Source organism: Tachypleus tridentatus, chromosome 7 (genome assembly GCF_004210375.1).
Source record: "Tachypleus tridentatus isolate NWPU-2018 chromosome 7, ASM421037v1, whole genome shotgun sequence".
NCBI lineage: Eukaryota > Metazoa > Arthropoda > Merostomata > Xiphosura > Limulidae > Tachypleus > Tachypleus tridentatus.
Window position 1 is genome coordinate 185768355 of NC_134831.1, and position 17434 is coordinate 185785788.

Genomic DNA, 17434 nt, shown 5'->3' on the forward strand with positions numbered 1-17434 from the left:
AAAAATTTTTTTTTAATCTTCATACATACAGCATACCTTTTTTCAAGACAAAAATTCAGGGTACATAATGAAAAATTAATTTCAATTTTGTTAATGATGTTTTTATTTAGCCTGTAATGCACAGTAAACTTAGTGACTTCGTTGCTGCTGTGTTTTTTCTCTATGATGGCATCAAATCTTGGCGTCTTTGTACTGAGTGCCACTCGCATGTCATGTTCAGAATTCAGCCGATTTCTGCATTTTGTTTGGATGTGAAGTAGACAAGAAAATCCTTGTTCACACAAGTAAGTAGTTGCAAATGGTACCAGCACTTCAAGAGCTTTCTTAGCTAATGCAGGGTATGCTTCCAGCTGAGAAGCCCAGAAGTGTTCCAGCTGACTATTGGTGAACTCCATTTGGATTTCACGATTGTGTCTAAGGTCGATGAGATCTTCCTTGATGCCGCTGACATCTTCCAAATTCTGCATGAAAGGATTCAGGATCCAGTTGTCATAGGTTTGCAGCTCTCCACAGAAGTAACCCTCAAATGAAGTACGCAGCATCTGCATATGTTCAACAACTTTTGCAACAAAGTCTGGATGCAGGGTAGAATTTTCTGTGACTGTCTCTTCCAGGCAGGGGAAATTTGGCAAATTCCCCATCTTCACACGCTTTATCCACAAGACAAGTTTTTCTTTGAATGCAGCCAATTTGGCTTGCAGTCACAATGTTGAGTCCCCTTCCTTGCAGAGAGAGATTGAGTTCATTGAGAGCTAAAACACATCAGCCAAATAGGCAAGCATCTGAACAAAACTAGGTTCTTTGAAATATATAGCCAGTTCTTGTACCCTTTCACGGAGAAACTGATGAATTTCTCCTCTCAGTTCAAACACGAAAAACAGCACACGACCACGTGACAACCACCTCACTTCAGTGTGGTACAAAAGAACAGTGTGTTCCTGACCCATTTCCTCACAAAGTGACTGAAACAATCGATGATTCAAAGCTCGGCTGCGAATAAAGTTTACAACCTTGACACAAATATCCAGAGTTTTCTTGAGATCTGGGGGCAATGTCTTTGCTGCAAGAGAGTGACGATGAATAAAGCAGTGAGTGATTTTCAGATTAGGAACTTCTTTCCTCATTAATGCAGCAAACCCAGAACGATTGCCCAGCATTGCTGGTGCACCATCTGTACATATTGAACCAATTTTGTCAAGGTGAAGTTCGTTTCTTGAGAAAAATTCTTGTATTTTGTTAAGCACATCTATAGTTTGTGCAGTTGTCTTTAAGGACTGACAGAAAAGGAAACTTTCTTCCACTTTTTTCTCCTTCTCGTAATGAACTACTGCCAATAGCTGACAACAGTTGGATACATCTGTTGATTCATCCACTTGTAGGCTAATCTTAACTGGACTAGCCTTGATGTCAGCTACAACTTGTTCCAGGATGTCAACACTCATGTCGATGATTCGGTTATGGATTACATCATTTGACAAAGACACTTGTTGGAGTTTCTTCTCAGCTTCCTTGCCGAGAACAATCTTTGCCATTTCAAGGGCACATGGCTTGATCAGTTCCTCACCAATTGTATGGGGTTTCTTTGATTTAGCAATCTGGTATGCAACTTCATAAGAAGCACGCAGTAAAGGTTTCTCTGTTGGCGAAAATCCATAAGTCGGCAATGTGCCAACCTGATCAAACCTAGCTCTTTTGACCCTTAATGTCACAATGTCATTTCCTGCATCCCTGCCACCATGTTTGTTCTTGAAATGTTCATCAAGCTTTGATGGCTTCAAGTTCGCATTGGAGAAGAGTGTGCTGCACAGGATACACTGTGGATGTTGTGTCCCATCCTTCTCTGTAGTACAGGTGAAACCAAACTTGACATATTTGTCATTCCACTTTCGTTTCTTCGACATACTGCAGACAAATCTGGAAAAGAAACACATTCATGTGTAGGTGTTTTCTTTCTTTTTTATGAATTATCTCTAAAATATGTGATGGAGAGACTGAAATACCTGGTTTAATCAGTAGATTTGTAGGCATGACAATACATTTATGAAAATATTGTAATGGCTACACTGCTACAGTGATGATGTATGTTATGTAAACAAGCCATCGCTCATTTAAATAAATGTGTAGAAAGCAAAATCTGAAATAATACATAACCAATCTTCCACCCTACTGTTATGCATCAGAAAAAAAAAAACCATTGAAACAGGGAGACCATAACTCACGTGTTGATGGCGCGGATGGGTGGTGTGGACTGAGACGTGATGATAACCTCCCTCTCTCTCCGTGTTGCACACGTGTCCTGTACGCGTTCCTTCCTCGTCTATCCAAATGACATACCCGTTTGTTTACCCTGTATTGGAATCTGATGCAACTTTACCACTTCATTAGGAAATCAGGTTTAGGTTTAACTTTATCTCGAACACTGCTGAAGCAAAATGTTTCTTCTTAGGAGAAATATAAAGCATACTCTTATGTAAAAATATAGATTTGCTTTAATTATTCACGGGCATCCTCGCACCCCCTAGGGGTGCGGGCACCCCTGGTTAAGAACCCCTGATTTAAACAGTATAACATACTTTAATAGCAGCAGTTGGTGATAGTTCTGTAGCTAGTGCAACACTATGGTTTGGTAAGATCGGTAACAAAGTTTTATCTCCCTGTTTTTACATCTTCATTAAGAGTGAGACAAGGTTGATTGAATTATTGCTAAAAATATTCTACTACTGTTATTTCCTAAACAATGCAGTAACTAGTCAGCATAAAGCCTCTGACTAAATTCCAGTCAAACATCAACTGGATTCAGTTTTGGTACTCACAAGTTGTGGAATTACCTTCTTTCCCTTCAAATATCCACAATATGTCCAGTATTGAATATATCTACTACTAGTCTTTGTTTCTGTGAATCCTTGTTTTATTCAATATGTAAGGACACGTCTGGTCAAAGTGGATCCAGTCAGAGTGAAGTGGACATTTAAGAGGCAAAATTGTGGAGAATTATTTGTTGTTGCATGAGAAGTGTTTCTGTTGACAAATGGTAAGTGGTTCAACTTATAACAAGTTGTGGTACATGCATTTCATTTTACTGACTTAAGTTCTTGTGTTATAATCTGGAAGTTGTTCAGCTGACATATTAGTTAGTTGTTGGGTGATATGGTACACATATGTTGTGCTTAGGACCAATGTTTGTCCAAAATCTTACAAACTCATTGGAGTTTAACTGTGAACCATTTATGAGTTGTCCTAGAATTTGATAATAGTTGAAAAATTCTTAGTTTAGACCAAAAGGTTTTGTGAAACCAGCTTGCTTATGATACTGTCACATCATGTTTTGCACACATTAATTTAGTCTTTTGTTCTACTTGTATGTCTCTCACATACGTGTTTATACCTTCTTTTTTTAATATATTTCTGAATATTGTTTCTGTTACAGATCAACATAAAACTTCAAGCTCAGGAGGTATGACCTCGCAAAGAAATTTCATATTGTGAGGTATAGAACAGTATTAGTAAATTATTCATACCAAGTTTAACTTTTATTCCTTCATTTGAGGCCAGGATAAGAATCTAAGGTAATTTGGGAGCTACTATAGTTTCTTCTTTTGTTTTAGTATACTTTGCATGTTGTCTACATGATTTGAATAAATTGTTTCTATCTGCTTTGTCATTGATATAATATTCAAGAGTAAATTTAAATTCATCTTTATTAATAAGGTTAGAGTACCATTCTATGGGTCAAAGATAACTGTGAAAAAATAATCTTTCATTCTCACATTTTAGGACATGAGTGATAATAGCACCCATAGGGTGACAGATCATAAAAAGCTTAATTGGAAGGCTTGGGTCATGATAAATTAAAACATCAGAATACATTGACTACTGTTTAACTCGTGTATCACAGTCTGATGCAGTGACTTACCTGGACCTAGTATACAGTGAATTTAAACTTATGGAGAAATTAATTATAAATCTGTCAAATTACTTTTTTAATTGTAGAAATAACCACTTTCTGGTGCTGAAGTCTTTTTTAATAGACCTTTTTTTTAGTGATGTACTTAAGTCTTTATCATCTAAATGTGTTGCAGGTATTCTAATAATATCTAAAAAAAACACCTTTGTTCTTAATATTTAAGCCATAGTTCTTGTGTCAAAGTATGACATCCAAATTTTTGAAGTGTTCCACATTATCTTTACTTTTCACTAGGATATCATTCAGCTAGCAATGAATGTCACATAATCCTTGTAACACCCATTCTTGGCCTTCTGAAACAGCTCCAAAAAATAAATGGTTATATTAGTACAAAATATAAAAAAAATACAAGAGTAGAAATTTAAAATGAAGTAGGGATCCTGCTATAAAACCTTATGAAGCAGTTGTATAAAATAATTATGAATTTTAAAATGAAGTAGGGATCCTGCTATAAAACCTTCTGAAGCAGTTGTATAAAATAATTATGAATTTTAAAATGAAGTAGCGATCCTGCTATAAAACCTTATGAAGCAGTTGTATAAAATAATTATGAATTTTAAAATGAAGTAGGGATCCTGCTATAAAACCTTATGAAGCAGTTGCATTAAAAAATTATGAATTTTAAAATGAAGTAGGGATCCTGCTATAAAACCTTACGAAGCAGTTGCATTAAAAAATTATGAATTTTATTATGAAGTAGGGATCCTGCTATAAAACCTTATGAAGCAGTTGCATTAAAAAATTATGAATTTTAAAAGGAAGTAGGGATCCTGCTATGAAACCTTATGAAGCAGTTGCATTAAAAAATTATGAATTTTAAAATGAAGTAGGGATCCTGCTATGAAACCTTATGAAGCAGTTGCATTAAAAAATTATGAATTTTAAAATGAAGTAGGGATCCTGCTATAAAACCTTATGAAGCAGTTGCATTAAAAAATTATGAATTTTAAAATGAAGTAGGGATCTTGCTATAAAACCTTATGAAGCAGTTGCATTAAAAAAATATGAATTTTAAAATGAGTAGGGATCCTGCTATAAAACCTTATGAAGCAGTTGCATTAAAATTATGAATTTTAAAATGAAGTAGGGATCCTGCTATAAAACCTTATGAAGCAGTTGCATTAAAAATTATGAATTTTAAAATGAAGTAGGGATCCTGCTATAAAACCTTATGAAGCAGTTGCATTAAAAAATTATGAATTTTAAAATGAAGTAGGGATCCTGCTATAAAACCTTATGAAGCAGTTGCATTAAAAAATTATGAATTTTAAAATGAAGTAGGGATCCTGCTATAAAACCTTATGAAGCAGTTGCATTAAAAAATTATGAATTTTAAAATGAAGTAGGGATCCTGCTATAAAAATTAGTAAAACATCATTTAAAACCATAATCACAAATTTATAAAATTGAATTTTTACTTTGGCAACTTTATACACTTATCTGTAGATCACAGTAAGAATTAAAGTTTATAAACTTATGATTGTGGTTTTAATTCATATTTTATTACCTTTTTTAGCACTATTTACTTTTTACCTTTAGAAACTGTTGTTTGTCTATCCATTGGTATGCTTGGTTTGATAACATACTTAAATACAAGTGTGATGTACTTACAGTTTACCTTACAGCTGTGTATAATATTATACCTACATACATAAATATAGATGTATCTTTATCAGAATATCAAAAACAGATATTTGCAGACCAGTCAGGTAAGCTGGACAAATCTTACAGTGATAGTTTCGGATATGCCAACCATTACGATTTGAGCGTAATCATTACGATATTGGTGTATACATTACAACTATACTCACATACAGATAAATATTATGACTTATTGAAACTCCCAAATTATTATGTATTATATAGGCTTGTACAATAAAGTGATAGATTGTTCACCCAGGGCTTGAAAGGGGTGAAAAGAAAATTTCTAGTGAGATACAAATAAATTTTGATAATAAATAAAAGACATAATCCAAATGGCTACTTGCAATAATCATGTTTATGCTTGAAATAATAAAAAAATATTTGTATCTCCAACGTCTACCAATAGTTTGAGTGCAGTGCTTTTCCTACTGGGTACGTGGGGAAATCCATAGTTATGTCATCAGTGCTTGTCAGCCAATCAGCACTCGGGTAGATGGGTATTTCTCGTTTTCTAAGCAGCATAGAAACACCAATGTGATTGTTCACAAGATGGACAAAAGAGGCCTCATTCAACAGATTGTCTTGTTTCTGTCAAATCTAAAAGGACTAAAACTGTGAATCAAAAATTTAGGAAAGAGTAAAGTGCAAAATATCTGGTCATTGCATCAAAAGTCAATGATAGTCATGCATTTTGTATAGTTTATCACATCGATTTTTCTGTGGTGCATGGTGGGATAAACAATTGTTCCAGACATACAAAATCAGCATCTCACCAACAAAAGGCTGAGACGAAGACAAAAACGATGCAGATAACATTTATGAGTAAGAATTCAGAATATGAAACTATAAATGCAGAAGTGATGTTCACGCAATTCGTCATTGCTCATAATTTACCCCTAGCTGTAGCCGATCATGCAGGACATCTATTCAGAAAAATGTTCCCAGACTCTGATATAGCAAAAAAATATGGCTGTGCTAGAACCAAAACTACAGCCATTGTACAAATGTTGTGTTGTGAAGATGACAAAATGATTTTAAGCATACTTACTAACAGTGTTTACAGTTTAGCCACAGATGGATCCATAGACATGGATGACTCAAAACTGTATCCAGTGGTTGTATGATATCTTGACCCTTTGCTTGGAATAGTTGTTTGTTCTCTTTTGACAATGGTAGAATGGAAAGAAGCTCCAACGAGAGAGAATATTTTCAAGCTTTTGGACCATGAACTGACAAAGCTGAAAATTCCATGGGAAAACTGTCTTAGGTTTTTTTCAGACAATGCCTCAGTTTTCTGGTATAGGTAAAGGTGTGATGGGACACATCTCAAGACAACAGCCTAGCATTTACTTCATGGGCTGTGCCTGTCACCTCATGTATATTGCTGCTCAGAAATCTTCCAGAGAACTGCCCTGTCCAGTTTTTGATATATTGATAGATATCTACTATTTTCTGCACAAAAGTGCAAGCAGAAAACAACATTTTGAAGAATTTGAAGGATTGTATGACAAAAAAAAGAAAAATTCTACAACTTGTTAACACAAGATGGCTATCACTTGGGGTGTGCCTCAACAGAATATTGGACATGTGGAAGCCATTGAAGAAGCATTTTCACTTTGAAAAGGAAAAACTAGATTAAAAAGGATCTAAATGTGCAGCTCAGTCAGGCAGCAAGATTTTAACAGTCAAAACATCCTCTCAGCCACACAGGGACACATGACAACAGTCTCCAAAAGCAGACAAAGAAACATTTGATATAACCTAATATATGTTTAGGCAGTCTGACCTTGAACTAAAGAAGAGACAATCAATGAAAAAAGAGAAGAAAACGAAAGCTAGCAAGGAAGTAACCAAGAAATGTTATGCGCAGAGCAAGTTAGATAAGTTAACAGTTTTCTTGGACAACAAAATGAACTTGTTATTTTGTCTTTTTTTTCAGTCTGCAATTCCTCTATTTGAGCAAGCCAATTTGATATTACAAAGAGAAGAACCTTGCATACACATTATGCATAGAACTCTGATTACACAAGTTAAAAATATACTTATCAGATACATCAAGCCAGAATATCTTGAAGGCAACATCACTGAACTTGACTACAACAATGAATCCTTACACAAATCTGATGAAGGCAGTTTCTATTGGAAATGCTGCCAAGGAATACATTGTTAAATAGAAAAAGGGCCTGGACCTGATCAGCTTCTACACCAGTGTCAAGAAATACTATATTGCAGCTACAAATTACATGGTGAAACATTTTCCTCTGAATGACGAACTTCTGATTCACGCAGAGGTTGCTGATCCAAAACTGAAAGTCAGCAAAGATTTCTCTTCTCTACGCTTCTTTACAGACAGGTATCCTGTCCTTGCCAATACACATGAGCACGACACTATTGACAAATTGGAAGGGCAATATTTGAACTATCAAATTGATACTTTCTCAGAAACTGTCCTTCAGTTGAATGTTGACAAGTTTTGGGTTTAGCTGTCTACAGTTAAGGATAGAAATGGCAACCAGAAGTATGACATTCTGTGTAGGGTTATGCTTGGAATTCTTACAATCTTCCATTCTAATGCTGACAGTGAAATGATATTTAGTTTAGTGACTAAAAACAAAAGCAAGTTCAGACCAAACTTGAGCTTCTCAGTTTTGAGCAGTATTATAACACACAAGATGTGTATGCAGTCAAATGGACAATGTTGTTGTAACTCCTAACCATCCAGAGACATTCTCATGAAATCGAAGGCTGCAACAGCTGCAAAACTATTACAATAAGTGTCATAAACATGATATAAACTAGTCCTTACACAAAGGCTTTTTCTGCTTACTGTTTGTACATGTTCAATGTTGTTTTACCAGTATGTTTGTTACTCTGAACTAAATAAGACATAATTTCAAAATAATTTTTGTAAATTTATTTATTAAATACACAAAACACAGTCATAAATGAACAATTTATAGCAGTAATAAATAATAATAGTTATACTAATAATATAATAATAAAAATCTTATTGACATTGGTCAGGCCTAGTAGCTGCAAATAATAATTAGCTCTGTCTACAATCATTACGCTCACTCATTTGAAATAGTTGGCATCTCTGTAGTCTGAACTATCAGGTAGGTGTGGTAGCAAACAAAAAAGTAGCTGTTTAAGAAATTTTCCAATGTTATACAGGAATCTTTAGTGACTTCCTTATTATTAGTGTACATGTTTATAATACATTGTAACCAATATTTTGAATGGTCAGGAATTCAGTAAGGTGATTTTTGGCAGGTGAATTATCTTGAATCCTTGTTAGTCCCTACTTTTAAGTCCTCCCATATTTAAAATAAACCCTTTTGTGTCACACAATATTGGTGTCTTTAATAATCTTTATCAACTGTCCTTTTCAAATATGTATGAAAAATACATTTTACTAAAAAACTGGTCTCCAACTGATTAAAGAAACAAATCCTTACCACATATACTGGTAAATTATTAAAGCTGCATTTACAATAACCTTACAAATGTTCTTCCAAAGACATCTTTTTATTACAGTTTATATTATTGGGTTTGTATTGGCAACAATACAAACAATGTTTCTGGGAGAAGATATAGGGTTAGCTGGTAGATTTCAAGGTTAACTTAATTTCTAGTTCTCCTCATGCAACTCAGTTATATTTTTGAACACAGTGCTTGTTTACTAAGCATTATTTTATAATAATTAATATTAAATATTTTTCCATGAGGAAAACCATAAGCAAAAAATGACTCTGGGACTATGAGCTACATCGCTATAATGAGTTATGTTAGATACAGAGACCAAATCACAGGAGTCTATAACAGACTTACAATTATTTGTTTAAATCCATTAGAAATCAGTTAAAAAGTAGCTAACATTATTATATTGAAATAATTCATATTATATATTTTATATGAAAAACCAGTAATTGAATATTGACTGTGAGACTGGGTCTTGTGTCCAGAATGCCTGGCAAACAAGGCCAGTAATGTACCACAAAACTATTCAAACAACAAGCTGGTCACTTTCAATTTTCACTTATAAAACTTCTTACATGATAATGTTAACAATATTATACATTACTTCAAAATACGTTGTTTACATTGAGTTAAATTAGTTTTTTTCCAGTTTTAATGTACTTTTCTTAGCTACTTTCTGTAAATGATTCATGGACCATCACTATTAATGACACTTTACACATTAGTGATCATTCAATTTTATCTTGGTAGCGTTTTTAAATAAATATTTTTCTTAATTATAGATTTTAAGCATTACACACACATCTTAGGAAGTTGTTATTCAATGTTTATTGACCCCTCAGTGTGGATTCCTGTACGTGGTGAGGGTCTTTCCAGGAAAGGTTTTGTTCTTTCAACTTACTTCCTCTGGGATCTAAACATCCACCCATGTGTTTGCTGTGCATGGCAACCCGTGAAGGGCAGGAGAGGATCCTAGTGGCTGAGGGATCCAACCCTAACACACCACTTTGGCCTTGAATTCCTCCAGACGGGCAGTCTTGGGGTGGCCTCCCTTCGGTCAATTGGCTGGTTCACTTGGGCTAGGGTCAGCCAAGTACCAGGGTTGGATGTTCTCAACAGGTGTTGTGGACATTATATCTAATGCTGTAATTTGGGTATAGTCCTTGCAAAACCCTGGCATTGCTGCAGTGTCCTTGTTTGACATTGTAGTTCATCCCCTTGTAGGGCTCCATGGGGGTGGGCACCAAAATTCCCTTTCTTTATTATGTATACTCCAATTAAAATCTTGATAAAAAAAAAAACAGTCTTGAAGATTCTGAGCAGCAATCCTCACCATCCATACCACCTGTTGTACCTCATATTCTTATATTGCACTCACTTCAGACAAACCTTTAGGGCAAATGTCTCCCTTTTTCATTCAGGAGGAACTTGCTGGCTCTCCAAAGTCAGTAAAGAAGCTTTGATCTGGTGACATATTGGTAAAAACATCCACATCTCAACACAGTGAACTCCTGTTGCATTCAAAGGCAATTGGGGATATACCTATTGAGGTTACACCTCATACTACTTTAAATTCATCATGAGAAGTTATTGATGAGAGGGATTTGAAGAACATCCCAGAGTCAGAGATTTTTGCTGGTTTCTCCACCCAAGGAGTTTCTGTAGTGAGGCATATCTCCACTCTCAAAGATGGAATTATGGTGCCAACCAATGTCCTCATTCTCATATTTATGTCACCACGTCCACCTGCCATCATCAAGGCAGGTCATCTTAATTGCAGAGTATGTTCATACATTCCAAATCCTCTCTGATGTTTCCAGTATCAATGGTTAGGTCACTTGAAGACGTCATATCGTGGTTCCTTGACGAGTGCTCATTGCAATGGCAAGGACCACGATGTCTACGAGTGTGAAACAGACCCTCATTGCATCAATTGCAATGGCTTTTACCCATCCTACTTTCATTCTTGCCCTAAATGGTTGGAAGAAAAAGAGGTGCAGTGTTTGAAACGATTCATAACATTACATATCCTGAGGCTCGAAAATTGATGTCCACCACCTCATCTCAGATGTATGCTGCTGCACTTCGTTCCAAAACTACTGTGGGAGTGCAGATAGATCTCTCTGTGCCTCCTGAAGAATCGTTCTTTAAACAAATAAGTCTTTTGACCTCTATGGTTAAAAATGTTGATGAATCAACTTCAACACTTATCTCTGTCCCTTATATACATTCCACCAAACCCCAAGATTCACATCCTTTGGTTCCAGGTACAGGCATTTCCTCAGATCCATCTTCTTCTCTCACCCCAAGATGCAAAACAATAATTTGTTCATATCCTCAGTCTCTGGAATCCACTTCCAACAGCAAAGACCTGCCCAATCAACCCAGGGCAGGTTCCATGGAGGTCAATAGACCTACCTCAAATAAGGAAAGTAAGGAAAAAAGACGTGGTCATAAACAGAAGGGTTCTCCACCCAATTCGCCTACACGTAAATAAAAATGGCCACCCTGATACAATGGAACTGTCGAGGTTTACATTCTAATCTGGATGACATCAAAACACTGATTGCTTCCTACCATCCTGTTTGTCTTTCCTTACAGGAAACATTTCTGAAACCTGCTAATACAGTCACTTTCTTTGTATAGAAAAGACAGGCTGTGTGATGAACGTGTGTATGGAGGGGTGGCACTGTTGGTTGATCAGCTTGTGCCCACCCTGACTTTGCCACTCGACATATCCTTGGAGGTCGTAGCCATCCATGTTTCCTTGGGCCATATACTATCACTGTCTGTTCTCTCTACCTGGAGAGACATATGATCAATCAGACCTTGATGCTCTCATTGAACTGTTGCCTGTTCATCCTCTATGGGGAAGTGCTGATATTGATAAGAGGGGTTGCTTTATAGAGCGTATGCTCTGATCACAACCTTTCTCTTTTCTATACTTGTTTTTCTACTTATTTCAATGTGCCTAGTCAGTTCTATACTGCTGTTGATCTCTCTATTTGCTCCCCTTCGTTATTTTCCCATTTTTCCTGGAAGGTTGACAATAATCCACAAGGCAGTGATCATTTTCCTATAATCTTGAGAGAGACTGGCCGTGGTCAATACCACCTGACCCGTGTGCCCCGGTGGAAGTTGGATCATGCAAACTGGCCCTTTTTCACTGCTCTTGCAGAATTTGATCCTGCCATTGTCTGTAAGCCATCAATAGACAACTGTGTGGCAGCAGTAACTGACTGTATTACACAAGCAGCTGCTCAATGTATTCCTAAAACCTCAACATGTTTTCAACTATATCCTCATCCATTGTGGAATCCTTCCTGCCACATGGTATGGAAGGTTTAAAAATGAGCCTGGGATACTTTCTGTAGAAATCCCACACTCTCGAACCACATAGCTTTTCAACAGACCCGTGCACATGTGCCAGAAGGAATCTTGAATTTAGTTCACAACTAGCATATCTTCTATCACCAGTTGCAAAGTCATATGGGACAAGAGTGAAAAGGTCAGTGGGCAGTATAGCTCTGTCCCCTTCTTGATCTTGCTCTCTGATGGCCAGAGCATCGCCGATACTTTAGGTGAAAGCTTTTGCCAGGTATCTAGCACTTCTGCTTCTTCTTCCACCTTCTTAGCCATCAAGACTCAGGCAAAGCAATCACCTCTTTCCTGTTGAGCTGATTGTCTCTATGACTATAATCGTCCCTTTATCATTGGTCTGGCAGTACATTGGTTGGACCTGATGATATACACTATGAGATGCTGTGCCATCTATCTTCTGTTTCTCTTTGCTATCCTTCTGATTGTTTTTAACCTGATCTGGCAGGTTAAAATCTTTTTAATGCCATTTGAATATTTTATATTTATACATTACACCTTTTATGTGGCTCCCTTTTAAAAATCACAGTTCATCTAGTTCGATTTGAAATTAGAAACTGGCCATAACATTGAATAACTTGAAACCAGGACTGGAAAGGCCAACTTCAGGTGACTGACGGTGGTTTTTGTACTTATCTGTTAGTCTTCCTGGTGAGTTATGATTATTACAGTCACGCTACAGAAAGTTCTTTAGAACTTGAATTACTGTAGTTTTTCTCTTGACGTTGTAGACTAGGTGTAAACATTGGTTTTATGCTATTTATGTTTTTTTAAACTTTGTTTTGATTTATGTTAATTTCTTTTTATGAATTTTACTACATTTACTTTTAATTTTTTACCAGACGTTTGGTGCAGATAGCCTAGCTGTTTTGTGCCATAAAACACTAAATCAACCAACAAATGTTTATTGGCAAAGTTTTCTTTTAATATGCAATATTGTGCTTCTGCTTTCTAAGGATTTCCTCCAAATTGTTGGAATATTCCAAATAATTGTTATTTTTCCTTTAAGTGTCAGTATGAGCAAGGGAAGTTTATTATCAGTTGACTTGTTGTAATCTCCAGTTTGGGACAAACTCTTTTATTGTTACCATTCTACCTTATTTTAGATGTAAACCCTTTTCATTCTGCTTTTCAACATTCATTCTGTGTGGCCTGTGATGCTACAGTTACAAGATTTGATTTATAAACCAGCAATTTTTATCATTATGATAAGTTTCCACAATAACCACAATAGATAGGCTTGCTCTGAAACGTCACTGATAAATTGTTTATTTTTAGTCATTTTAGTTGTGATTTTCTAGCAGAATTTCATAGTGTTATGCTAATTTAACTTATATTTAAATATATTTTTGAATAACTTAACTGTTTTAACTCTATACACTTTTTCTTTAGAAATGGAATGGTAGAGAAATCTCTTTGAATTTCATTAAAGTGACTATATTTCAACTAAAGATTGAATTCAGTAACTTACGTTTATTGTGAAATCAGCATATTCAAAGAGATATAGTATTGGCAGTAGTTTGTGGATTATGTAAGCTTAATATAACTAGCTATGTTATTATAGGGTTAATTTTGTATACACTTCTGTGGTTTTTAAAATGAAATGAACAGTGTTTGGAAATTTACCTAGAGGAATACTTTCCAGTTAATAGAACTTTAGGTTTATTAGTATTCATCTTGTGATATCATCTCTTGGGAAAAATTACTAACAACATTTATACCTTGGCTTTATGGTGAAACTTTGTAAGCTGAATCATTTTAAATAACCAATATAACGTGTTCCTTATAGAAAGAAAAGGGTGTCTGCATGTGAAAGACCAGGTTGGCTTACAAAGGGAATAATGGATAAAATTACAGAAAAGCTTCACAGATTCATTTTAAATTGACTGGTATGACAGAATATTTAGAATATTAAAAGTTGGCAAGACAGGACATTAGAACATTGAAAAGGGTGAATGATAGAAGATTCACTAAAACTAAAAATTAACAGGGACTTAAAATACATCGAGGGTAAAAAAAATATTAGGATGGAAATAGATTCTTTGAGGGATGATAAAGATATAAGATTGATGAGTTATTAAATTCAGTTTTGTTTTCTTCAGTTTTTATTAATGAAGATTTAAGCAGTATTTCTCATCTGAAAAGTTTGTAGGTGGAAATAATATGATCACATTAATTCTGAGCTTTTATCATATTTAATGGATAGAACAGTGGTAGGACTAGGGAACATGTGTATGAATTTTAGCAGGGAAGGAGTCATCATCTGGTAAGACAGTTTTATTTTTATAGCAGGATGGTTGACTTCTTGAACAGATTTTTTTTCCAGGTGTAGTAGATGTCATTAATTATGGGAAGTTTAAGGGAATGCTTAATAAATATTTCAATGACAATGGCTATCTTTTGGGTTTTGTTTGTTTTTTTGAATTTCGCACAAAGCTACTCGAGGGCTATCTGCGCTAACCGATACCTAATTTAGCAATGTATGACTAGAGGGAAGGCAGCTAGACATCACCATTAACCAACAACTCTTGGGCTACTCTTTTGCCAATGAATAGTGGGATTGACCATCACATTATAACACCTCCATGGCTGAAAGGGCAAGCATGTTTGGTGCGACTGGGATTCGAACCCGTGACCCTCGGATTACGAGTCAAACACCTTAACATGCTTGGCCATGCCAGGCCCATCTTTTGGGTATTTCTTGTGTTGTTTGTGTGTTGATTAGTGAATTGGAAAGCCCATATGGGTCAAATGGACCTTTGTTGTACTTTAATGTTATATGTTCCTATCTTAGAAAGATTCAGATGAGTCATTTTATTATAGATGAGGGGATTCTAACAGACTGGACATAATAAAAATGGTTGTTGCAGAGAAGTGTTGACTTTTCTTCTGACAGTTGGATCCAATGCTAGAAGATGTTGCCAAAAGTTGTACAACCATTTCAGATTCTTTTCATTACTTTTAACCACACAGACCTGCAAAACAAAAAATACATCTTATTGATATCATGGGTGGTGCATGTAGAAAGTAAGAATCTTGAGAAATAGAGAGTCACTGAATCTGGACATTCTGTAGAGCACTGAGGTTGTTAATATGTGGGAATTCTGAAACCTGATGCTGAATAGATTTATTTATGATGAAAAGAGCAAAGATGTGGTTGGAGAATATAGTTTACAAGCTGGAGCCACCTCATCATGAAGTAGATCAGCATGCATTTTGTGAGAAATGGATGACTGCTTACACAATCTGAAACCCTCTCATGAGGAAAAATGAGCTGATGATATCAGGGGTGTAGCAAGGACACATCACACCTTCAACCTTGAGCATTATGTTCAGATGAATATAGTGAAATCCATTTACTGGAAGGCAGTAAAATTCAGTCAGAGACTACTAAGACATCTGTCTGTCTTGTCCTGGATTTTATAACTTCATGTTTCATACTGTAAAGAAATTGGATAATGACTAACTCTGTGAAAAAGGCTTAACTAGTTAGAGAACAGAGCCATGAGAAGTTAACTGTGTCTGTTGTATAGGAAGGCATAATATGTAAAGGGATATATAAAGGGGTGGCCAAAAGTGCCCCCTTCCCTGAAAATGTTGTTTATATTTATATCTTTTATTAGATAATAGACAAATGTGTAAAAGTATATGTTTTTAGAACACACCCAATGAGATGTAATCAAATATGGTCTCAAATCCTAATCTGAGCACTGACTTTCATAAATACCTGAATATTTCATGATTTCCCTACATATTCTCATAAGAAATGGTTGAGTACCTGTTGTAGATTCTTGTATCTTCTTATTTCAAATAGCCTGCAAAATCTCCTTGAATCTTACAAAATATTATGTACCTCTTAGTGCTCTTGTCAAGACTAGTTCCAACACGTATACAACATGTCTGTGTGGTTCATAGCAGTGATACAACATACTTTTCACTCTTAACTTCTCATACAAGTGGCACATAATTAAAGCACCTGTGAAGTTTGCACTTTATCTTGTCACATAGGAAGTAGCACCCATACTCTAAAATTTGGGCCCTTCAACTGCTTCTTTCACAACCTTTGATAAACCACTTGAAGTTGAAAAGTTTATTGTCAATGCTACATCAGTGTCTTTCACAGCTGCATTGTATCTAAGATCTGAATGGTCCAATTATAAACAAACTCTTGCTATCTGGTGAAGTAATCTATGTGTGGTATTGTGTACTCATCATGTCTGTAATCACCAAAGCATCACTAGTACAAAGAAGCTGAATTTCCATCTGTCCATAATCACCAAAGCATTACTGGTATAAAGCTGTTACTCTAAACAATGATTGTCTGCAAGAGTGCATTTTGGTGTTTTAAACAGAAAACGGTGTGTTAATTCTATCATCATCACATACAGTGTTGGTGCAGTAGTGTGTCCATGTAACATCATGGACAAATCTGATTCCTTTATCTGAATGTTTTATGTTACACACTGTTATAGGTATTTGACTGATTCTGCTGGGCCTGGCATGGACAGGTGGTTAAAGCACTCGACTTATAATCTGAAGGTTGCAGGTTTGAATCCCTGCCACACCAAACATGCTCTCACTATCAGCTGTAGGGGCTTTATAATGTGATGGTCAATCTCACTATTCCTTTGTAAAAGAGTAACCCAAGAGTTGGTGGTGGGTGATGACTAGCTGCCTTCATCTAGTCTTGCACTGCTATATTAGGGATGACTAACACAGATATCAATCATCAAACAAGTATACCCAAATGGATTTTGGTAACAAAATATCCCCAAGCACACAAACCACCACTGAAGAGGCTAAAACTTGTGAAACCTCTGCTTCGACCGACAGTATCCAAGCAGCAGACGCTGTTTCTCAAACAAAGACAGCCACGACTCATCAAGCAACCCAGTATCCTAAATACATACGATTCATGAGAGCATCCAGAAAGTTAGCACTGAAAGATCTCCCATTTAGAAACACTGT

At 35.8% G+C, this 17434-nt stretch overlaps 1 protein-coding gene across 1 annotated transcript; it reads right to left on the reverse strand.

Moving 5' to 3' along the window:
* Nucleotides 1-752: 752 nt before the first annotated feature.
* LOC143257891 (protein FAM200C-like) lies at nucleotides 753-1901 on the reverse strand. The gene has a single exon (XM_076516915.1). It carries the CDS (start codon nucleotides 1899-1901, stop codon nucleotides 753-755), a length of 1149 nt encoding a protein of 382 aa, XP_076373030.1.
* Between the last annotated feature and the right edge of the window lie 15533 nt (nucleotides 1902-17434).

Coding starts and splice junctions, on each gene's coding strand:
- LOC143257891 (XM_076516915.1), bottom strand. CDS start 1,901: ATGTCGAAGAAACGAAAGTGGAATGACAAATATGTCAAGTTTGGTTTC.